This window comes from Xiphophorus maculatus, chromosome 12 (assembly GCF_002775205.1).
Source record: "Xiphophorus maculatus strain JP 163 A chromosome 12, X_maculatus-5.0-male, whole genome shotgun sequence".
NCBI lineage: Eukaryota > Metazoa > Chordata > Actinopteri > Cyprinodontiformes > Poeciliidae > Xiphophorus > Xiphophorus maculatus.
This window is the reverse complement of record NC_036454.1, coordinates 28,500,704-28,525,788: the sequence shown is the minus strand read 5'-3', so window position 1 is coordinate 28,525,788 and position 25,085 is coordinate 28,500,704. Positions and strand designations below refer to the sequence as shown.

The window sequence follows — 25,085 nt, the reverse complement described above, 5'->3', positions numbered from 1 at the left end:
AGGTGTAATTTTTTTTTTTTTTTTTAGATTGCATGCTGATCATCCAATCTGACTGACTGGCCAAAAATGTTCAGTCTCTAGATGCTGGAGACACGTTGACTCATGTAGGGAATGATACCTACACTTTTCAAATTTATATTCATAAAAAATATAATTTTTTTACATCACAATAATGTAGTAGTTTGCACATGTCGTTCAATTAGAAAAAAAACTACAATAAAACAAGTAGAATTTTGTGTCTGTAATGTGAAAAAGAAAAAGTACAAGGAGCATTGAGGCCTTTCCAAGAGACTGTGGACTGCAGCTCTGGTCCAGCTGAAGAATGTACATCGGAGTTGAAAAGGTCACACCACAAAGCTGCTCTGGGCAAGAAGCATGAATACAATCCGAGTCTTTGGGAGTAGAGGGTCACGGACACAGCCGGACCTGACCCGCTCCGGGACACAGCTGAAGATTGACATGCTTCTGGTCTCATTCACATGATCCCAGCCTGTGTCCCAACACAGCCCACCTTTTCCCACACCTTCAGTTCATTCTGCACTCACTCGAGTCCAGACTTGAAAGTTATCAAAATGCCCTCAAAATGCCCTGGAGGCGAAAAAGAGCAAAGAGTTTGTAGGTGAGAAAAGGCCAGCTTATCCTCTGGCCATCAGGTAACACTCAACCACAGAAGCATCTGTTAAAGAGTCATTATCAGCGCAAGCTGACAGAATGTTTTTATCTGTCAAACAGGAGCTCGGCATCTCCGCCCCTCTCACCCCGCATGACAACTTGACCTTATTCAATCATACTTTCTCTCCCTCTCTCCATTTCTTCCCTTTTTTTTTTTAACTTCAGAGTCAACTTCGCTGAGCGCTGCCAAGCTTGGCGGCAAAAGAGAAGAGTGAGATGGTGTAGGCTGCCTTGTGGATGCTCTTCAAACAGAGGAAACTGCTTCCAGTGATGTATGCACATCATGCCCTAGTACGCACACGCCCACACACAGACATGGTAACAAACTCACTGTGGCAAGAAGGAGAAGGGGAAAAAAATGGCACATTCCCGTGGTATCTGTGCAAGTGGGAGACAAAAGGAGTTCTCACACGTTTGGTACAACAGTCTGTGAGCAATAAATCCCAAGCTGGGCTCATTCAGAGCCTTGAAGAAACTATTTTTCACAGCATTCCCCCATCCTTCTATAGGAGCCAATGACACGTTTGAGCCTCTGAAGATGTCAGGGCACACATAAACTCACAGTAATCACACACACACACACACTGCTGCTAAACATGTATGGAGATGGCTATTTATATAATTATCCAAGCAAACAGTTTATTATAAAAAAAGACCAGCGCACACTTATGTACATTATGAATGGATGCGCAGTCGCTCTGTATGTGTAAGCGTTGCACTATGCATGCTGCTACCCCTGTAAGACATCCACAAATCTCATTATCTCTCAGCTGTGGTGTGTGAGGAGGGGGAAACGCATAAAATTAAATAAAAAAACGGGAACTTGGAGACTGGAGGATAAAAACGTGAGCAGCCCCGGTGCAGTCTAAACAATTAAGAAGGAAAACAATTAGGCTGGAGGTACAATGAGAGCGGCAGACACTAACCTGTTTTACTTCAGCGGGCATGGTCCAAAATCCCCCGTTCGATTTTTTTTTTTTTTTTTTTTTTTGAAGGTGTATTTCAATGAAAAGATATAAAATAGAAACCTCCAGGGAAACAGCGTGAGAAATATGTCCTCCTCTCGAAAAAGTTCTCCTCTCCCTCCTCTCTTCTCCGACTCGTCACGTTTATCTTGTTTATTTACGCTGAGTTTTCCCTCTGTGAGCGCAGAGGCAGCAGCAGCTCAGACGCAGGCAGCCATCCTCTGCTCAGCTGCGTGAAGCAGCCCGCTGTTAGCCGCACAGGCACAGGAAGTGAGGCGGTGCTTTTTCAAAATAAAGTACGACGCGGGTTTATGACCGAGAACTTTGCGAAGATGATGCGCCTAACCTAGAACAGGAGCCATAAATAAACCATCAGCATAGTACGAGAATGAATTTGCCTTTTTTCCATTGTAATGCTTTTGTATTATTTACATAAATAATAAATAATAAACTATTTACATAAATAGTTCAATAGTGCTTTAGACATTTTGTACCTCAAGCGTCTGAATATTTTTGAAATGGGAAAAAGCGAAGGCATGAAATCTTTTTCCAAGGTTTGACATCTTTTTCCTTTGTAAATATTAAAGCATAATATTTGGGAATCACCTACTGACAACTAAAAAAAAATTAAAAGAATATAAAAAGTAATTTTTGTTTTTGAAACGAAATCCTTGGGTCTGAGTTGAAACTAGAAACTGCACACAAATTATACTAATGAAATGGTTTGTAGCAAAACTTTTCAAAGTAATGGATTCGTTGAGGACAAGAATCAGTTACTATGTTGCATAATTAAAAAAATGTTCCATATATTTTCTATATTTAATTACGGTACTGTGTTAGGGACCAGCAAAAATACTTATAAGACCAGTATTAATGTAATTTTGTTTTACTGCAACAAAAACGTTTATACATATAATATTTCAAATCCCATACAGTTTGTCAATCCACCCTTTTTTAAATTAAAACAATGCAAATGTTGTAGTCACTATTCTAACATACTTGTGCTTTTAAATTAACTTTACCTTATACTACAATAGATTTTTTATTAATTTATAATACTCAAATATAGTTTATATGCATAAAACTAGTACAGCTAGGCAAAATTGCAAGAATATACCAATGAAAATCTGTTACAGATCAGAGCGCCAAAATCTGCAAAAATAGTTGGTGTACTACAACACTAGAAACATGCAGCTTACAAGAATGTCCTACATAATATGTGTAATATTTAATTCGTAAATACTGGTATTTAGGACAATTTGCATGAATTTACCCTATGTATTTTTGCTTCAATAAACATTTTTGCTGTGTCTTTCAGGCACCACGCAAATCGTCATCTGCTTCTTTCAACTAAATGCTTTTATTTTGAAAGAAAAATCTCCTTGCTCTAATGTAATTCTGTCTGTGGCAGGTCAGACAGAGCTCAGAAAGAACAGGGATTTCTAATTTGACAGAGATGTTTTATTCATGTGTGAATTGATGAGACACCGAAGGCGGCGTAAGAGCCTTTCCTTTTCCAAACAAAAACGGGCTCCAGGTTAAAGATATGAGGCTGGATCTGGATCCGGACACAACCGGAAAAGTTGGGCATGAAAGGAAGAAACACCTCTGAGGTTGGGAGAACAGAGGACTCCCAGAGAATGGGAACGTAGCAGCTTTCTCCGATTGGGTAAATGTCTTTCCCCTCTATCTCTGGCATCAAGTGGGGTGGGACCAGCTCCCTCTTTGCTCTCCAGTTGCCTCGGTCTGTCAGACCACCAACCCCTCCCCCTTGTTGGCACAGACGGAGAGAGAGGAGAAAAAAGGAGAGGGGGGGAAGGACTGGGGCTCGCACACAAAACAAAAGTTGCCCCTATTGAATCGAAGGCATCCCACGAGCTACTCTGCAAATTTTTACACCCTCCACACACACACAGCTCCTTTTCTCAAAACCTCTTTGAGACTCTCTTCTCGCTGCACTTGATATAAGGGAGAGCTCAGATGTACGTGACAGAATTCACATTCAAATAACTGTGCCTGTGACCGAGACCGAGCAGGAATGTTAATCTAATAATGCCGGTGGAAGCTCAACTAAAGACAACTCTGAGGCGACGGTTGAAAAGACAGGAGAGCGAGCAGAAAGGATGACTGGTCTAAGACGAAAACAAAGAAAATGGCAAACAGAGGAGGGGGGGGGAAACGGCTGAGGTTTCACATTCCACGAGCTTGGCAGCACTGTTTTAGGTCCCAGGATGTTACTGCTTCATTTCTTCCTAATGAAAGCCCTGGCTCACCATGCACCATTACATTTAGATCTCTTTGCTTTCGACAACAGCAACAGGAATTCGACAGCAGTACAGCAGAGGAGCATTTTAATAAAGCAACCCTCGTACCCTTAGCTAAAGTCCTTTCTTTTTTCTTTTCCACTTTTTTCTCCGAAGAGTTTTTGCGGCGCTAGTGGCTCGTATTTTTTGCGACAGTAGGCAGACAGGAAAGAGGGCGAGGAGAGGAGGGAGGGGGGGGAGAGACATGCGGCAAAGGTCGCCGGGACCGGGAGTCGAAGACCTCCAAACGTGGGGTGTGCTAACCCCCTGCGCCACCACCGCCCGCCCCCTAAAGTCCTTTCTTTTATGCAATTTACAGTATCGCTTTCCATTTGCGCCACTTAAACACAGAGTGATTTTCATAACTGTTTAAAAATCCATTATGTGCCCAGGGCAATACTGGTGAGAACAGATGCAAGGAGCAGCATTGCTCTCTGGATTGCCTATTAATCTGCACATGTGTACTTTAGAAATGCCCATCTCCTTTTTCTAAATGTTGGGTTTTGCAGTCTATTATTTTTCCACATGTAGACGCCGGGCTCTTTGTCTACTTCTTTGAACTAAGTGGCTACAGACGCTTGTACTATAAATATATTTTACTGTGTTTTTAGTGGCGTGGGTTGGTTTTCTACGCCGTTTGTTGTGACCTGAAGTCTAGATCTGTAGATTGTCGTAAGGACAGACCATTTGCTGCTACAGATCCTTTGACCTTTCCTGTGGCATCCTTCCTTGCTTCCTTCCTTCCTTTCTTGAGGGTTTTACTTTTACAATCCAAGTCTAATCTTTGACTCTTCAGAACCTTTTTCCTGAGTTGTGAGGGAAGCCTCTGTGTCTTTGTTGTATTGCCCATCTGAAAGTGCCTCTGCACACCAAGATTATGTTACATTTTGTTATGAGGTGGAGCTATCTGAACTTACTCGATGTCTTTTGGAGGAAACTGATACTACCATGTAATAAATTTAGGGTTTGAAACCAAAGATAATGCACACAGTTTGTAGTGGAGTGGTATTTAACTATGAAATCCCTGCTACATTCCAAAAAGTAGAGATATGGCCCTCAATTTACAAGCAGAAAAGTCAATGGGTCAACAGAACCGTCAGGATTCATCATCTGAAAACTCAAATTACATAAAGGAATGTTTCAAAGTCGCAATCAGCCAGAATCAGCAGAAAGCTGTGATTGGGATCCACAGGGCCTCCAACAAATGAATTTAAAACATCCCCAATAGCTTATGCAGGACTCTTAAGAACTAAAATATTTACATATTATTTCTTTTGATATCGATGTGTTTTACATTGTTGTAATTCTTTTGACGATCTCTGTTCTCTTTTAGAGCACAGGCTTAAAGCAAAGGCTTGTCTGGTCTCATCTTTCCTCCAAGAAGCTTTTGTCAACACAGCCTGAATTTTCACTATATGATGGGAGGAAGAGAGGACACTGAAAGCATATACAGTATGTTAAGTCACATGAATACTCAACTCTTTATGCACAACTGTAAAGAATAGGGTGAGAAACCCATCAGGTTACATCATGCAACCTCATGTACGAGTCCTTATCTTCTTACGGGCAACATACGAATGTGCATCCTTATGGTGCCTTGCAAAATATCCATAAGCCCAGTATTTTTTCCACATTTTCTCATGTATGCAGTACGTTTCCTTTGTTGCTTTACTTGTACATTTTGAGTTTGGATAGAAGATGAACCGCTCTGCCAGTCTCAAGTCTTTAAAAAAAAAAAAAAATTATACTGCCGTCACTCAGTGTCTGCAAGATGGGCTGTTGATTGGCCACTACCTCTTTAACTGTGTTTATCACCGAGGTGAAGTAGCTAGGTTGATAGATATGACAGGCGTCGGGCCAAAGTCGTTCTCCCCAGCATAATCTGTCTGAGCTGCTTCAGGAGCACACATTCAGCAGGAAGAGTAGCACATATTCACCACAAAGGGTTTTGTGTTGTTTTTGTAGATGTAAGCATGAATAAGTACTATTTCTTGCAACCCCTGTGCTGCTAACACTGTCCTGTTGCCAGACGGTAACAGTAAGAAACAGAAAGAATAAATGTAGACAACTGGATGGAAGAGGGGAAGAACAGAGTGAGGAAGAAGTCAGACATGATAAGGATGAAGATGAATTGGTTAAGGAAGGGCCAAAGAACTCAGCTGAGGATGAAAGCTCCCCAGAGCTGAGTAAGACCAATCGATCAGAAAACAGTCCTCACCCAAATATACTCTAAGCTTTCAATCTCAGTATTTCCAGAGACTTCTGTGTAGCAGCATATACACAGAAGCAGTTACAGCACCTGCTATACCTGAGATAACTGATGCGGCCCATTCAGCCACCATCCAGACGACCCACATTCCCCCTACGTTTTATAAACGCTTGCCACGCCACAGGAATCTGACACATGCAGGGCTTAGCATGTCAGCCGTAAAGTTACATTTTGAGCTCATTTGACCGAAGCAGCGTTCTTCCCACATGTTAGCTATGTTCCCTATATGGTTTATGGCAATCAGGATTTCTTTTTATCTGGGTCTTATCCAACAATGGCTTTCTACTTGGCACACTTTCAAACAGGTTACAGTTTTGATGTAAATGCATTCTTCAGAGTTTTGACTTTGTTCTCAGTTTTTTTTTTCTCTTCATTCCAATTTTCCCTTTGAATTATGACTTTAATCTCAAAATTAGGATTTTTGTCCTCAGAAATCTGACTTTAAGGCAGCACCTGGACACTGGGGAGCAACCAGCTTCAATGGCTGAGAATCGAGTTTGTGCAGGAGGAGAGCTTAGTTTCTGGAAGAACATGTCCGATTGAAGTGACTTATTTTTTTAGATGGTCAATTAAACTCAGAATTCAGAGAAAAACAGCAGACTTTTTAAAATTATTTTTTATTTTCGGTGGCCCCAATCCTCTTCCATACCTTCCATTTCATCTACTTCATGTTTCTTTACCAAAGCAAATCCCTTAATATACAATGGAGTTCGTGGCTGGAATGTGACAGAGCGAGACACGAAAAAGCTCAAAAATATTTTCAAAGGCACTAATTGGATTTTAGTGCACTAAATTGAGCTGAAAAGAATGCTTAAATACACAGAGTGACTGAAATAGATCTTTCTTACAGTTTCCGTTATTTCATCTGTTCCAGGAATTAGCAAGAGAGTAGGAACAGGAAGGGGGAAAAAAATTATTTTCAGTCTTGCCCGGTAACAGAAGTGGTACGAAAGTAAGGGTGCATGAATTTTGCTGGAGCTGGAACGAAAGCCTTTGCAATCTGCTGTACGCTGTCGAGATGTATGGTGTGAAACAGATGGTAGAAAGGTTAATGTTCAGCAACAAGACGCGAGCTGACAGCCAGACACCTCCAGTGAAGCTACATCTGTTAACATCACGTTTTCCGCTTCCGTTAATGACGGCAGATGTGCAGAAGGATGGAGGAAAAGAAGTTTGAGAGGAAAAAGGACAAAAAACCAAAACAAATTGTGCTGCATGGTTACCACATACAACAATGTGGATATTGTAATCAGTCTCGACAGTGTAGTTTAATTCCAAATCGCTTTCATTGCCGAGAAGGCGCCGCTTATTCTGGCTGTTGAGGTCTAACCATGAGGTTAAAAAAATATCCGACCGAATACAAAGAAGGGTTCTGAAAAGGAAAGACGACGACAACACTGGCCTTTGCTGCTCCATCTTCTCTGAAACAATCACTGCACTGTGTTCAGGTCACAAGACCAGAGTTATTTACAATTGCGAGAGCCTCCAGAGAAAGATTATCTGCTTTGACTGACTGCTTCTTATTCTAACAATGACACAGTCAGAAAGAAAGTAAGAAAGAAAGCCCTTATCTAATGACTTTTACCATCATGTTTTATTTTCCACTCGAAAAAACTGGCTTGTCAGCATCGCAGAGGATTGTGGTCCCATCTATTAGCGGCTTTTGTCTTCCGAAAAGGCAATTTTAGCTTAATTTCAGGGGATAAAACTCTATTTAAACGCCATCACTTCACATCAGTGGCGGCTCTATTTTCAGTTTTTATATTGCAAAAATATATTCGCACATCAAGATTTGTCGTACACCCATAACAAGATTAGATTTTTTTTTTTTTCCCCTTGCGTAACAAGGACAAGCAGTGAGGCACAAACACACACAATGAGAGCTTATCTGACGTTATGGCACACACGGAATTTATTTTAGACACCTCTCCCTGTTATGGAGTCTCTATAATCTTGATGGATTACCGCTGAAGGGTATGTTAAAATTATGCAAGTTAAACATTTGTTTTATGCCCTAAAGACCATGTTTTTGCAAAACTTTCGGAGTAATTCCTTTTGCCTAACTCAGACTTTTCTAATGAATTAGGTTATTCCTTTGTTGCTCATAATCAGCAACTGTGCCAGGAATTTAAAACTCCTGCTTCTAATTTTGCCTCACAAATGTATTTATACCTGTTGTGCCTTTTCACATTTAGTCACAGTAAAACTACCAACGTTAACATGTCTGAGTGCCTCTGCTAGACGGCTGTCCTGTGAAATTCATGAACACTTGAGACCCCCTCTAAAAACACCTGTACCTGCCTGTACCTGCTAAAATGATCTCAGTATGCATTAACACTCACAGTGGAATCCATCTTTAGCGCTTCCACAAAAGCTAACATCCACAGTCTTCCTGATCTCCAGTCTTTGCACTCCTGGATCGACTGCTTTGCAAACACACCAGTCAACAGCATGTCGAGTAGCATCATGCCCAGGTATTTCAGCTTCCCTAGCTGTGTTTTTAATACTTAACCATGAATAGGCGGTGGTCCACTGTATTTGATCTTAAACTTGTACAATTTTTAGAAAAGCTGTGTATATGTTTTGTTTTTTGTTTTGTTTTTAGTTTGAGCTGAGATTCACTAGACTTGATGACAGATATTAAAATAAATTAGGTGATCCAATCTCAACATTTTTACTACATGAGGTATTCCCCAGGGTCACTACCTGCAAGTACTGTACAAGTCAAGGACTTTTAACATGCATCAATCCTGGTTTAATTGCTGTTGTTATAACCATTGAAGACTTGTGTAACATTTTAAAATAAACTTCGGTCCTACTCGATCAAAGAGATACTATGCCAGTGCAGACACTTAAGATTAAAATGCTCATTGTTTCCATCTGTCAGTGTGGCATGAATATGTCATCACATTAACTTCAAATGAAGAAAAATCTGTCTTTTTTCCCACACACGTCACCACAATATCACAGCTAAAGAAGAATTAAATTAGTTATTCATGCTGATTTTAATAAAGCTCTCCTTTAGCTTCAGATTATGTATTTTTGCATGTTTTTAACTAAGTTTGGATCATTCTAACAGGAGGTAGTTTTGCTTGGTATGAATACCAGATTTGGTATGAATAGACCAAATCTGTATGGACTACAGCGGAGACCCAGCTTCTATAGCTTCTAACTCTGGCACAGTATGTGATGTACATTGTCTCTTTTGAAATAAACAACAATTATCTGTGTGTAAATCAGGACTTTCCATCGACGTAACAGTCATTTCTACTCATCCAATGTCTAAATGATCGGTCATTAGACGATTAACTCAGTGGGTTAAGGTTTGTGATTGTATTGTAGAAGATATGCAAAAGTTTATGGGGCATGAATATTTCTGCAAGGTCCTGTAGGTCCTTGTTTCTTCTGCAAAGATTTTGTCTGAAGTTGGGTTTTTTTTTAGCACATTGCTCTTTTGAAATGTGCTAGTCCAGTGTTTCCCAACCCTGGTCCTCAAGGCATAATGTCCTACATGTTTTAGAGGTTTTCCCTGCTTTAATGTGCCTGATTCATCTGATTGCACTTCAACAAACGCCTGTTAATCAGTCAACAATTGAAATCAGCTGGACTGAAGCAAGGAAATACCTAAAACATGCCGGGCAGTGCGCCTTGAGGACCAGGGTTGGGAAACACTGGACTTGTACATTTCAAAAAAGCAATGTGCTAAAAAAACCCCAGCTTCAGACAAAATCTTTGCAGAAGAAACAAGGACCTACAGGACCTTGCAGAAATATTCATGCCCCATAAACTTTTGCATATCTTCTACAATTCAATCACAAACCTCAACCCACTGAGTTAATTGTCTAACAACCGATCATCTAGACATTGGATGCGCAGAAATGACTGTTACGTCGATGGAAAGTCCTGATTTACACACAGATAATTGTTGTTGTTTATAGTCTATAAAGAAGACCCTACAACCTGGCTCGGCTTAAGATCAGCTGTGTGATTTTAAGATTGCATGTACGTGTGCTACCCTGTTACATAAAACACCACAGGTCAGTTAATTCCAGGCTCTGCGATGCACAGCCTTTTAACGAGCTGTCGAGATGCGCCTCGGCCTGAAGCAAGTCTGGACCTCAACAAGGTCAGTCCCCCCCAGGCTGCGAAGCCAATAGGTGCTTTGGTCTCTGCGTCTCTAATGTGAAAGCTAACAGCGGACCCCTGCTTCTGCAAAAACACGTCTGCTGCTAAAGGCACGCATGCTGATGATATCTTTACTGCTCACAGGTGGAGATGTGATAATAGCAGAGAATCCCAAAAGGATCCTTTCTGTTACCAATAAAAGGAGTCAAGAATGCAAGCTAATTCTGCTCAGAAATGATCGAGGAGAGAGTCAAGGTTGCCTCTGCTGAGGGTCTAATGGGGATTTTTGTTTTCCTTTAGTAAGTTTACCTGCCTGTTGGAAGTTCCTTAAATGAAGAATCTGGCCTCAGGCATCCAAACAAACATCCATCCGTATTTTCTAATTAGAACTGCTCCCTGGATTACATGACTGCTAGAATTTACCAGAAACTTGGATTTAAGGTAGTATTTGCTCCAAGATGAACTCCAGCAAAGTGAACACTGGGGTAAAATGAAAAACGCTTGTTTCTCATACATGTCTTGTTTGCTTTCTCAGAATCTGGTATCACTGCTCAGTAGGTGCAAGTTTACCCGTGGAAAGAAGAGCCAAAACAAGCCGCACTGATGCTTCTGTTTCTCATTTTGTTCACCGTTTACAGGCTTGTAATTCACGCAGTAAAACTGTCACACAGATATGTTAAACTCATGGGGCTAATTAATACAGTGCTTTGAAGAACACCTTTAGCCCAACGATAAAGTTGTGAGACTGTTTTCAATTGACTTTGTTTTCGTCATCCAGACTTGTTTAGTGATTCTGCCGGACACTGAAGAGGGTCAGGTCACATTCCTCAGATGGCACTGTGGTCTTGTGAGGGAGAAGGATGTTATTTTTAACAGATGTGCTATAGTTTAAACCCAAACTATCAGGGCCGTCCATTAGAAACATCAGCAATCTTCATTTCTGTTTGTAAGTTCTAGCTTGAGGCGATGTCCTCGACTAGTTAAACACGACTGATTGTCTAGTTTGGTGCATAAAGAGATTCTCGTAAAGGAAAAACATGCAGCTACTGATGCTGCTTATGTTTTTAGAGATTATAAAAGGTTTAAGCGGTTGTGACAAAATGGCATGATGGTAAATCATCATTAGGACAAGACCTGATTTGATGGAGGAAGGTTTGGGCTTCTTTAGAGGAGTATAAACAACAAAGAGGACACAAAGCCTTTCTTTCCATCTTCTCTTTCAATTTATGTTTTCCTGCTGCACTTGCCAGAGGTTTCTACCTGTTAAAAGGGAAAGTTTCCATTCCACTGCTGTTTTGTGCATGCTCAATATGAGGGATTGCTGTAAAGAGACAGTGGGCAAGCAACTGCCCACATTCCCTACATGCTGGCCCAGGTGGACTGAATGCTGCAAGTCAATAACTTGATCCAATCTGCTGGGCTTCTTCAGATAGAATGCTTTAACCAATTTAAATAATAAACTGAACTTCACCACATCGTTTGGTAACTTGAATCAACTGAAAATGTGCTAATTTCACTTGGAATCCATCTCCATCATTGACTTGAGTTCTTTGAAGCGCCTTGCAGTGAAGTGTTGTGAATTGGTGGCTTAGAAATAAAATGATTTGAGCTGAAGTTGAATCAGGGATGGCAAGTAAGGTAGTGGCAGCCATTTTGCTTTTCTGTAGTTTTGGTGGGTTTGCACACAACCTTAGGGATGTTTTGTCAAATTGGCCAAGAAGTGAATTGTCTTTGACAGGGTTTTTGAAGTGTGGGAGAACTTTGCCCCTCACCTACTTCATGTTCTTAACTCATCCATGTTTCAATGACGTTGTGGGGTTCACCTGTTTTGGCTATGTGTAGTACCACATGATGTTCTTCATCCCTGCCTCGTCATTTACAGCGCTAAAGTATTTACTACTTTCAAATGTGACTGCAGTTCATTTAGCTTCTGGTGAAAAACTACCCGAGGTTTTGCAGACAACACTGTAGCAGAAGAGCATCTTCAGATCCAGTCCATGAAAGTTCCAACTTTAAATAATTGTAGTTATACTTCCTTCTTTTTATTTTGCTTGGCCCAGACTGTCTTCCTATTCACCATAGCTTTAGGTACTGAAAAGCAAAACAAAAAGATTGACCAGTTTTGCCTCTAGCATTGGTCAAGTTGGCTAAATGTTTGCAGTTACTTTTCCTGGTTTATTTTTTCCTCAAGTCTAAAAAAAGCCCTGGCCTATGAGGTACTGTCACTGCAAATTACACCATGTACAAGTGGGCTTTTAAGAACCACTAATTTATTGAGCTGTGGGAAGAAACTAGTCCACCAACAAATTAATAGACAAACCACCCTACAATAAAACTTAGTTTTTCTCAGGTGCATCCGTCTTTGCAGACTAACACAAGTCTTTCATTGTTCAATGCTGCTTCCTAAGTGTTGTAGTAGGTTTGAACTATGGTGAGAAATAATTTGACACAACCAAGAGCAATAAGCAGCCTATTTTACTGTAAGACACTGTTGGGATGACTTCCGCAGGCTGCTTTATAACAAGGGGAAAGTGTTGTTGGAGGGATATGGGAACAGCGAGCGATACAACAATAAACAAAGGGGACACTTTCTTAACAATGTGATTAGGGGAGTTATAGGAGGCAAGAAAGTTGTTGATGGAGAAGACAGGAGATGACTGAGGGAGGGGGTCAGCTAAAAACTAAAGCTCATTGTTAGGCAGGTGATTTACGAGGCTACAGCAGCTCCCAGGCCCTGGCATTGGAAGGACAGATCTTCTGTCGCTATAGCACCCGCAGCCTTTTGTGTCCATTGTTCCTAGACAGGACTTTGTGGTGGGAGGGGAGTTGTTGTATGGATTTAAGTGGGTGGAGGGAGGGAGGGAGGCCTGAGCGATTGCTGGTTGTCATTGCAGAGCCAAGGCTTGTACATCTTCAGCACAGATCAAAGGCTGCACTGTTCCGACTCTGTAAAGCTCAGAACCTTTGAAAACTCCTCATAACATTCGACCAAGGGCACAATGTGCCTCTACCAGCAGCCCATTAAACAGACCCTCGGAGACCAAGGCATCTACATTTTATGACACCCATGAAGCGACAAATTATCCCCACGTTTTCTTTTCTATGAATCTCAAGATGGCATCTTTGTATGTGTTGGGCAGCAGCCACAGGCGGATAGATAAGCAGTCCAGCATGTGGAATGAGGTCACCTACTCTTCTAGTGCCATACAGACACGATTTTCTGAGCGCTGCCTGCTTTTGTCCAAACACGGTCACCAGTCAACACTTGACCTTTCATAGCCTTGATCACAATGCTCCTTCTGGCTAAAATCAATTACTAGGGGCAGACTCATATTAAGCAACAAAAAGGCGTGATCTATGTGTGTGAGTGATCAAATGTTGGTGGACGTCAATGGATTGAGATTCTAAGGCGTATCGTTCCATGTCACTGAGTCTACACAAGTAATTTCATCAGACAAGCTAATGGACTCTCCGACAGCATTGTCCTGACGATCCTACTTGAATGGTGAAGAATAAACAGTAATTCTCCTCCTTGATGGTATTCATAAAGTGTTATGTCAAGGTGAATGAGGATCGGCGTTCTGCTAGAAACTGGAGCAGAAATCCATCACGCTCTTTGGTACAGAGAAAATGTCGACACCTCTTAATTCCCTAATGAAATGAACTTATTCTGAAACCCAAATTCAGCATCAGATGGAAACACATTATCTTCACTTGATGCACTGTAAAATACAGCGTTGTGTAGAGCTGTTAATGCCCCTTCAGTTTTTCCACATTTCATCATGTTACAACCAGAAACTACAATTAATGGGATTTCATGGGTCAGACCAACTGGAAGTAGTGCACAATGGTGACGCAGAAAGAATCACGGATTTTTTTTAAGTATACAAATCAAAATTGTGATGTTCATCTGTCTTTTCTAATGAGTCAGTACTGTGTAGAACTATATTTCAATGCAATCACAGCTTCAAGTCTTCTGTTATGTTTCTACCAGCTTTCCTCATTTTACATTTTTCCTTCCAAGATAACTTCAGCTTAGTCAGATTGTATGTAGAGCTTATATGTTGTAAAGTTTTTCAACTGATTTATGGAGGACTTTCTAACATATGAATAGGCTTTAATTCAAACCATTCAGTGGCAGCTGTGGTTGTATGCTTAGGTTCATTATTCTGCTGGAAGAAGAACCTCAATCCCAGACTCAAGACTTTTGCAACATCCAACAGATTTTCCTCTATTTATCTCCCTGCAGGCCCTACTACCAAAAAGCCTCTCCACAGCTGGATGATGCAACCACCATGGTTCATGGTGGCTTCAAGGTGATGCAGATCAGTCTTCCACTTGTTTTTAAGTCTGGGTCAGAGCTTCGGTTTTAATCTCATTTGACCAAAGCATCTTCTCATGTAGTTACCAAGCACCCAGGGCTTTTCAAACTGCAAGCCAAACAAAAGCTTTCTTCTTGCCATCATTCCAAAATGACCAACTTTACAGGCTGCACAACTAACAGTTGTCACCACATTCTCACGTCTCTGCAGCTAATCCAGATTATCATGAGTTTCTATAGCGTCTTCTTTGAGCTGTTCTCCCTTATTGAACATTAGGTGGACGGTCATGTTTTGTTAGATCTGGATTGGATTTTTAATTTGGGGTGTCAGAGTAAAGACAACTGAGAACAATTGCCCACTAAACTTTTTCAGATTTTTAAAAAAATGCCTATTACTTCCCTTTCCCATTGGAATTATACAATAGTTTGTGTTGACCTGCCGCATAATCCCTCTGTATAAATACTTTTGAAAGACATAAATGCTATGCATTCCTGCTCACTCTGTGACAATGTCAGACCATCACAATATCATCTATTGTATCATTAGAGTGCAGTTTAGTACTATAATTCAACAGAAACTAACCAGAATAGAGGAGAATGAAAAGAAAAAATGTCTTGTATTCAATGCAGTATGTAACAATATGTTGAAAGCCTCCATCTAACACGAGCTAAAGATAATTGGACTCGTGTTTATTTGCTGCACACTCAGCCGCCTGTGTTAATGAGCTGATAATAACGATAAAGGCAGATAAAAGTGTTAGCTGCCCAGCAATGTTTAGGCCTGGTCCTTTCAGAGCTCAGTGCCCTGTAGAGGAGTGCTATCTAGATCAGTGCCTTATCATGCTCATTAGTTGTCTACTTTCATCTCATTTTACTAATCAGACTTACTCCAGTCTTTTCCTCCATGACCCCAGCTTTAAGTAATGTCAGACCTCATTGAGTCTGGCACTGGGGTTGTGAATCTAAACCCTCAGTTAGCGATCCACGGTCGGCTTTAATCCATCATTCCGCCTCAGGATTGTGTGAGAGTGTGTGGTGAAAGCTGAGCGAGGAGAAGGCAGAGATGAAGGGAAAACCTGATGCATTTTTCATCCCCTGGTGCTTATGTCGAGTAGAACGGGTTCTCACGGCACGTATCGCCTCCTGGACACCCCCCTCGCCCACCTGCCTTGACACCAAATTGGTTTCGAATGAGTTTTTCTGATGGAGACATTTCACACGGAAGTAAAAACGAGTCTTTACTTCCGTGATAAATCTTCACTGATGAATCTCTAAACAGCTTAGAGATTCATCAGTGGTGCCAATTACACAAGTTGGCGTCCTAATTTACAAGTGGTGAGGGTTCAGAGATGTTGTAACGCACGCATGTTGCGTTACAACATACGTGATGTAACGCAACATCACGTAAGTTGTGTTACATCATGTCAGCCAACATTCAAAGATGGCTGACATGGAAAATGATGATAAACTAACCAGGGGTGGTGGAGGACTTTTTCCTGTTCTTGGGCTAAGAACTGACTTTGACTCTATGCCTTCATATGACATCTTTATTGCTCTGATTGTTTGTATTTTTTTCTGTGTCATACAACCATTATGAAATGTAAGCTGATGAATTCAGCTTAGAGATTGCGTTTAGTGTGGCTGCATCTAATAACTTGAATATTAGCTCAATATGACAGTTATCAGTCTAATAACAAGAAGCAGTTTTGCTTTAGTAATTAATCGTTTTGGAATTAAGTTTTGCATTTTGTAGTGTACAATCAAAAAACAGTGTTATGAAATATTTGTTGAACTATAAACATTTAACTTTGGTCTTGGTAGGTCCAGTCTTGGCCTCTGTCTCAGAAGAACTGGCCTTGACTCCAGGCCCTGACACTAACTAACCACAATGTCCCAGTAAGATCCTAACATGTTCTAAACATACTTTACTTAAGTTGAGATTAATCAATTTGTGTTCATAGCTCATCTACTAAACATTCTGAACAAAGTTCATTGCTCCAACATGAACTAGTTCTTGTTCACATTTTATATTTTGTTTAAAATATAGAGTAAAATTATTTATGGAGGTCACAATACCATTTATAAATTTGAAAACTAATGACATCATTACCTAGTATTAGAAACCCACCTTAAATCTGTCTTATTTATCTTTGCTCACTGAACAGAGAACTATTGTGTCTCCTGAGACTTTTTGGTTAAAACATGTCTGTTAGTCATTCAGTGAAGCATCTAAAGGTTGTTAGAGTAGTCAGACCTCCTCAAGTAAGAAAAAGATTATATTAAAAAATGTTAATATAATTGTGAAGGGCACTGGAACACAACCACACAGAAATCATACACGAGAATTTCTCTTCTCATTAAAAAGGCAAAACATTGCCGAACTGATGGGGAGAATGTCTGTACGACCACTGGGTTTCTTTCAAGAAATCAATATAATGTTGGCAAGTCCTTCAAAAGAGAAAGAAAAAACTAGCAATGTTTGAGTTTAGGTTTGCTTATAATATAAATTGTTAGGAGGGATTGCTTTATAAAATTTCTATTCAGTTAAGGGTTCAGTTAGATCTCTAAATGGTAATTGGCCTTAATTTGTATAGCGCATTAGCAAGCCCAAGGACTCCAAAGCACTTTTCATTGCATTTAATCCTTCACACATTCACATCTTGATAGTGGTAAGCTGCATTGTAGACACAACTGCCCCGGGGCAGACTGAAAGGAGGATACAAGCCCTGGTTCGACTCATAATGCCTGAAAGATGTTTTCAGCTGTCAGAAAAAAGGCCACATCCACTACAGAGCACCGCCAGGCAGCTTCTGAGACTGTTGGGCGAGAGAAGATAAGACGGGAGGGCGCGAGGTGGCGAAGATTGGGGAGGTGAAGGGAGACAAAATGAAAGGTTGAATCTCATCAGCTCCCTTTTTAAAGGTGAGTCACCACAGAGGAGATTATTGCACAACATCCAGGACAGCAGGTTCAGACAATGGGAACAAGTGTCCCAAATCACTGGGAAATTAAACAGAGATTACAGAATCCCTGCAATCATGAAAAAGTGATGACCTTGAGCAAACAGGGAGAGGAGATGAGCTTGCTCAGATGGAAGAAGGGAGGAGGTGCGGAGAATGAGCACAAAACGCTGGTTTGAACGAGTCAAACGGAGCCGCGGGAGGCACTGGGGGGCTGTGGCGGGGGGCGTTGGCCACCTGTTGGTGTCGTTTACCTGCATCACCACTTGCTGCCATGCCAGTGGCTGACTGATGGCGGGGTTGGGTGGCAGATTGGCCCGCTCGAGCTGCAGGGTGACGTTGCGGCGCTCCTCCTCTAGGGCTCGGGTTAGCTGCTCAAAACGCTCCTCCTGCTCCTTCACCGAGGCCAGGATGCTGGCGGCAGAGCGAACGTCATAGTCCTCCATGTGCAGAGTTGATGGACGCTTCCATTACAGGCAGAGGGGGAAGAGAAAGAGGGAGGGAGGGAGGGAGGATTACCAGGTCATTACAAAACACCCAGACCCAGCCGGCTGGATGTGTGGCATGAGGTTGGACATTACAACGTCAAATATGAGAGTTAATCACAAACCAGGAGAAGCCAATGATGATTCAAGATTTAGCAAAGCGTGTTTTGAACAAAATTCCAGCATGATGGAAAAATATGGTTGACTGGAAGACTAAGGGTGCACTGATCTCGTTTAGTCTACTTTCATTGAACTCTAGTTAATTTGTGAATGTGTGAATGCGCAATTGAACTCTGAATGCAGATCAAAAAAGTGAACTCTGGTTTGCCTAAAAATCTATATTTCTGTTTGGTTGAAGTGAACTCTGGTGCGGTTCGAATGCATATGTGAATGCCAAGCGAACAAGAGATCGCTCCAAAAGCACAGGAAGCTCTGGTTAAATAAAACCAAAACAAACGCTTGTGTCTGGCATTAGCAAGAGAAATGGCTCGTGGTCTTTTAGCAAAGACAAAAGAGAAATCCTGCAACTGCATAAACATGACACTACTCCATTCTAGTTTACATTTTGTGAACGAGGAAGTTGTGCTCAGTGTCTTCCTCAGAGGTTGATGTGACATTTCTTTCAGTAGTTCTTGGTGCAGCGCCACCACAGGTGAAGGGCTGAACAAGTTCTTTAAAGGATTTGGATTATTTGATGTGTAATGTGAAAGCGAACCGCATCGGCTGAAATGTGATAAATGTTGCAATTTTGGTCCCCAATCGAACCGACTCTATCAGATGTGAAAACACCCTAAAGATTTGGGGTCATAGGTCATGGTGCCCTTTATCCCCAAATTTATTTGGCTACTTTAATGCCAAAGACTTGAGGGCGCATGATTAAACCCTTTTCTCCATGGAGAACTGCATGGAAACCTCTACTCCAGATCAGCAAGGCAAAGTCATTAATGAGGATGCTCGGCTGGGTGCTGATATTGTGCATCAGAAACTTTAGCCCATCACGTCATTAAGACACTCTTACTCCTGATGACATTCAGACACAAAATGAAATGAAACGGCACATTACACACTCAGGAAAAGCAAGAATTCTTGTTGTTGGGCTGCAAAGAGGGGTGAAAGGAATGATGTCACAGCTCCAAATGATCAATAACAGCCAGCGTGGCAGAACGGCGCTCTCACTGGTTACAGTCATGCACACAGCCATCACGCTTTCCGACACGCAAGCACAGTTACAGGCCACACGCTCAACATATGCAAGTTTCTCGCAGCCATCGTTTACAATCACACACACGCAAACTGATATCCATTACAGATGGAGGCATGATATCAGGAGGCTGACAGCAAGGCAACAAAGCAGGCTGGAAATACAAATCCACAACAGTACGGACCAAGGAGATAAGCAGGTGTTAGAAAACAGTCTGTCACCTCAGTTTTAATGGAGCGCAGTGATGAACCAAAACCAAGAATGTAGAGCTGGTAGGAAGGGAGGGAGAAGAACAGAATAAAAAAGAGAGAAAAGGTAAGACATTTAAAAAAATATCTGAAATGAAAATAATCAGACAGCATGTCTCCAACTTTCTATTTCACATAGTCGTAAGTTAACGACGTAACAAGTGTCCAATTGTCTGAGCAGAGAGAAGTAAAAAAAAAAAACAAGTAAGTTATAAAGATTAGACAAATTTGGTGGGTGTAAATAAGTTTACAATTTATATTACATAAAGTCACTTAGAAAAAGTTTACAAAAATCCAATATTTAGCACCATCAGTGATGCCCTCAACAATCCTTTGTTTATAATAAATGTTACTGAAGGGTTTTAAGATTAATGCTTAACTTTTTAAAATGTGTCAGAGTTTCTCCAGGGGATGAATACGGCATTACATCGAGGGCTAATTTGTTTTAGTCCTCGATTCTTACAAAAGTCTCCTGAGTGCTATTTTAAGAAATATTATTTACTTCATCAGCAGGGCATATTGATGAACAAATACAAAATATTTGTTATTATACCAGATTATAGTCCAAAGCTAGTTTCCATCTGCTTATTGATGCCAAGATACACACGTATGACACTAGGTGTATGACAAAGTGCCAATAATTGCCTGACCCATTTTTATAAAAAAAAATGTTTTTTTTATCAACACAGTATAGACAGTATATCAATAATTGTGCCACCAGTGATTTTATAAACATTTACGAAAATTAAAAGTTAGATACGTTTTTTTGTCAAGGATTATGATAATGCTATAAAAGATTTATTAAGCGACTTTTCACACACTTAGCAAATTTGTCCATCTCTTTGTATCTTTAAGGTTTTCACTGCTGCTAGTGATCAACAAAAGGTTCTCAATACTTTTGTTGATACCAAATTCTTGAATAAAGGCCGCTGTATCCCAGATACTTGGAAGATCAACAAACTTAAAATGACAAAACAAAACCTCACTTATCACCCAGCTCCACCTTCACCTCGGCCTTTATTCTATAAATATTATAACAGATGGGATTTTTAGAATTAAACAGAACACAACCTCTAGAACCCCTTCTGTCCTTGTCTTTACAAAAAAAAAAAAAAGAAAGAACAATTTTACAAGAAGCACTCAACAGGTCCGGCGTAAAAATCTCAATCTATAAAGACGACGTTATGTGTCCAGGCACGTCGTATCATAGCATACTGACCATGTCACCGAGACAAAGATAGTGGACGGATGGCTCAACTCAGCTGGGGAGTGTCAATACGGGCGGAACGGTTTGAATTTTAAACAGGCCGGACTGGAAACGGGGTCCACGACGTGTCCGCCTAAGACTGTGTGCACATGAAAAGTAGTCATTCTTTACTACGGGACCTGCTGAGCACAAAGCCCTTATTCCCTTTGAAGCGCACAATCCCTCTTTGATGTTTGTTGCATGCTTATCATTTATTTATCCATTCTGCCTCTTCCATGCGGAGTGGTGTGTGCCAAGAAGACTGTGCTCTGAAAGTTAAACTCAAACATCCATCTGAATGTAAAAGACGGTTGCTTCCCCCCCCCTTTTTTTTTTCTGGTCGATCTCACAAAACATTCCAGGTCGGTGTGTATTTGCAGCAGCCAGCTGGTATCTCGGCTTTCTAAGGGGAGCGTATAAGAATAGGCTGCTTGTCTGTATTGTAAGTCATCCGATACTTGAGATAAGTGACATCAGTGGAGTTTCCAGAAGCGAGGCTGATTGGACGTACTCAAACATGGGCTCTAATGATTCACACCCCTCCGGGTTCCAGGGGCGACAGAGCCATTGCTTCCTGAGTCATTGGGGGGAATAATATGGCAAGCATGTCAGCTACGCCCCACAGCTTATCATTAAACACCACCTCCTGGCCCTGCTTAAAATAGCCTGGAATGCAAGAGGAGGGGTATCTGAAAATGTCCCCTCTGCCTACGCAGCTTTTTTTATTTTATTTTTATTTTTAAAGCCTCAACTCAACAGATGTTTGCCAAGAGCTTTGGTCAAAGGGGACGAAAACAAAGCCAAGGCTGTCTGCACATTTAGCCCCCTTCTCGGTTACACATGCTCCAGTTAATATCGACTTCAAGTGATGGAGAAGAAATTAAAAAAAAAATTTTTTAAATCAGAGCTAACCTCCCAAATCAAACCTATCCTAAAGAATAAGAAGTTCCTTCAGAAAAAGAGGGGATAATTAAGAGCAAAGTAGGAAAGTGAAAAATTATTTATTACTTCCACAGTAACACAAGGGTTGGATTTCAGCACCTCATGGCATAAGCATCTCTAATTAAAAAGAGGAGGGGGGGGACTCATAATTCATGTGTGGAGCTTCACTTCTGTTGCAAGACTTTTTTCTTTTTTTCCCCTGAGCAGTAAACACATCTCAGCATAAATACTCAGCTCTAAAAATAGCCTCGCAGTAAAAAAAATAAACAAGGAAATAAATAAAAAGGCAACCACAAGAAACTGGAAAAGGGTTTGGTGAAAAATCCATATATAAATCCCTGTCGCTGTGTCCATCTATGTTCTATGAGAAATCTCCAAAAGAGATGAGTTTATGAATGAACCTCTTTGTGGAAAATGTAGTTTTATGAGAAAGTGCAGGTAAAGGTTACGTTTTGATGAAAATAATGTGGATTTTATTTGTGTGGGCAGGTTTAAATGAACGGACTGTTTGCTTATGCTAAACATCTGCACAGTATTCACAGCTCTTGAAATTTTTAACATTTTGTCACATGCAGGCATTTTGGATTTTTCTCTAATTCCAGTATAAACACACAATACAGTTCCAGTAAGTAATAGCTTTTCCCCTTTAAAGATCCGTTTTTATTTATTTCAGCAATGAAAACATTCTCAATTTCAGGTTTCATTATTTTGTTAGTTTTAGTTCACTGTTATAATAACCTTGCTTACGTCACAACCATATGTGACAAACCAACAAACTAGTGCATTACAGTGATGTGAAAGCAAGAAAACGACTTTCTAAATTTCTTACAGTTTTACAAGGGTTTGAAAAGCGATGCTTGCATTTCTAATGTTTCCCTGCAACCAGCCGCCTTCAGAAATCACCTTGTCAATCAAACCCAATTTTCTATGTCGCTATAAATCCAGCTGTTCTTTGAAGGTCTCAGTCGTTTGTTGGTGATCATAAGAGAACAGAAAGCCTAAATACGTCACCCAAGATCATCCCCTGGAAAACCGGGGAGGGAGAGTATAGCTAATAAATCACAATTGGAGGATCCAAATTTGGACATTTATATACTCTTTTATTTTTTTGTAGCTGCATTAAAACTTGCTTATTTTGCAAAACTGCAACGGAAACACTTTTTCCTCATCACATCAGTCACATGATCGGATGTTGCCACTGGCAGAAACCGCGAAGAAGAAGACGACAGGAAGTAAAGGATGATGACGCGGCATGATTTCTAATGACATTGCATGAACAATCTTATTCCTGTGTGATTTTAATTGCATTTCTTATTGAATAGAAACCCTGCACTTGCAAAATTGTGTTAATTTTCCGACATTATTGGAAAATTGCCAAAGTTTTGCACCCATTTGTAATGGAAACGGAGCTACCGTCCGTCCTGTAAGTCGACCCAGTTCTACTTAGGATAACTACCTGATGTGACTAGTCTCAACAACTCTCAGGAATAGATAATCCCTGCTTCATACTGAATCCAACAGGTTCTATAGCTCGTGATGTTCGTAACTGGAAAAAATAGAAATTTAGGTGCTGCTTAACGTCCATATTTTATTTAATCCTTTTTCTTTGAACCGTCTCATTGAGTTTGGGATTTCAACATGGGGAATACGTGCAAACGCATGCACATGCATCAAAAGACACTTATAAATGCAAATTAATGTCTTTGTTTTTCTTAAAAGGGAGACAGCCGTTATTAAATACATATAGGTCAATAGGAAGCTATCTGTTTCAGATGTTTTTTCCTTTCTGTTTCAAATGTTAATACTGCTAATGAATTCAAACGCATTACAGCAGGAGGGATAAGTGGGTCAGGACTCAGGGAAGTGTATGCGTAATTTAGAGAAAATGGCAGTTTCTAAGTGGAGACAAATAAGTGAAGCCACAAGGAAGTCATTGTGTGCACAGTAAAGGCAATGAAACCACATCAGTCAGTATTTTAGCTACTGCTCATGCCATCTGTCTAACTTCTTCTAACTTCCAAGGCAGAGTCGTGCAAAGAAAAAAGAAAAAGAGAACAAGTGTCTCTGCAGCACAGAATAAATCTGAATTGCAATTAAGTTTCTCAAGTTGCAGCTAACTACAGGTGACAGACTTCAAACGTTCAATTACGCAGCCGAGTCTGTCTTTAGATATGCCGGACCAGAACAAATGTCCTCTGCCACTCTGCTCTAAAACACACTGTAATCTGTGAAAAGAAGAGGGAAAGAAATCTGTTTCCCTCACCTGATTCAGAAGTGTGAATTATTTAAATTAGAGTGCAGTCCCTAGAGGAAATTAAACTTTTAATGTATTGGGAGGGGGGAGAAAAAAGACAAATCCTTCAGCAATAAGGAATAGCTCTCCCACGAAGAGATAAAGACAGAGAAGTCTTGAGCTGGCAAGACAAAGAAATTTAAAAATAGTGGAGAAGAAAAAGAAGAAGAAAAAAGGAAATGTAATTACCTCAGTGATGAACTGAACAATGTGATTAAAGAAGGCATGAGGTGCAGAGAGAGAAAAGCGGGCTGTACCTTTGATGGCAGTCCCCTCAGACCACAGGCAGGCTGAGGACAGCTGGAGCCCTGCTGGAGTTGAGACGTTTGTTCGGTCTGCCGCGGGAGATCTGCAGATTAAAAACAACAAAGAAAACATGGTCAAACTTTTCCGCCAGCCCACTGACAGCGTATACTTAACATAAAGCTCTTGTGGAACATAGAGACAAATAGTTGGACGATTCACTGCTAGTTCACGCTCTCCATGAGACGCTGTCAAGATTGTTTGGCAATACTTGAATGAATACAGCAGCTCTTGGTTTTAAGACCCACCATACTAATGTATCTGTTATCTATGTGTGTATTTACTAGTTTTTGTAGACAACACACTGCTAGCTAGCCTGGCTATTGGGTTCCTGCAGTTCCACTGTGCTGTTTCAGAATTGTAGATTGGCAATGCTCTAGGTAGGAGGAAGTCAAAGAAGGCTTTTAGTTCGTGTTGGCCACATTTTAAAATATTGAGCAATTAAAATCAGACCAAAAGGAATGTTTAAGACATTTTATTGCTTTTAAGTTTTTTTTTTACTGCGGGCACAACCTACGGTTAGCTCGATAGCATAGCTTCCTTCAAGTCATGGCAAACATTAGTGATAGGAAAATTTCAGACTTCAGACAATAGCCAAGTGTCCAGATCCTTCTGTACGAAAGCATAGATCAAGGGGCTAGCTCTTACCAGGCTAGCTGCTAGCTCTACCCAACTGCACTGGTAGCTTGTTACCATCATTCAAATGACAGTGATCAACAAACAAAGTAGACCCCAAATTAAACAACTGGCAG

General features: G+C 40.7%; 1 protein-coding gene across 8 annotated transcripts in view; it reads right to left on the bottom strand.

The window, feature by feature from the left end:
* The window catches only part of arvcf (ARVCF, delta catenin family member), a 261,138-nt gene that overhangs the window by 144,404 nt on the left and 91,649 nt on the right, over positions 1 to 25,085 (bottom strand). For 6 of the 8 annotated variants that reach the window (XM_023343118.1, XM_023343123.1, XM_023343119.1 and 3 more), the window contains exons 3-5: positions 24,288 to 24,379; positions 19,523 to 19,570; positions 17,870 to 18,079 (exon numbers count right to left, since the gene is read on the bottom strand). In XM_023343118.1, coding sequence (XP_023198886.1) covers positions 17,870 to 18,061 — 192 coding nt within the window. In that variant the 5' untranslated portion in view covers positions 18,062 to 18,079; positions 19,523 to 19,570; positions 24,288 to 24,379. Of the gene's footprint in view, positions 1 to 1,598; positions 1,859 to 17,869; positions 18,080 to 19,522; positions 19,571 to 24,287; positions 24,380 to 25,085 lie in introns of those variants that run through there. The other 2 variants (XM_023343125.1, XM_023343124.1) reach the window with 2 other exon arrangements.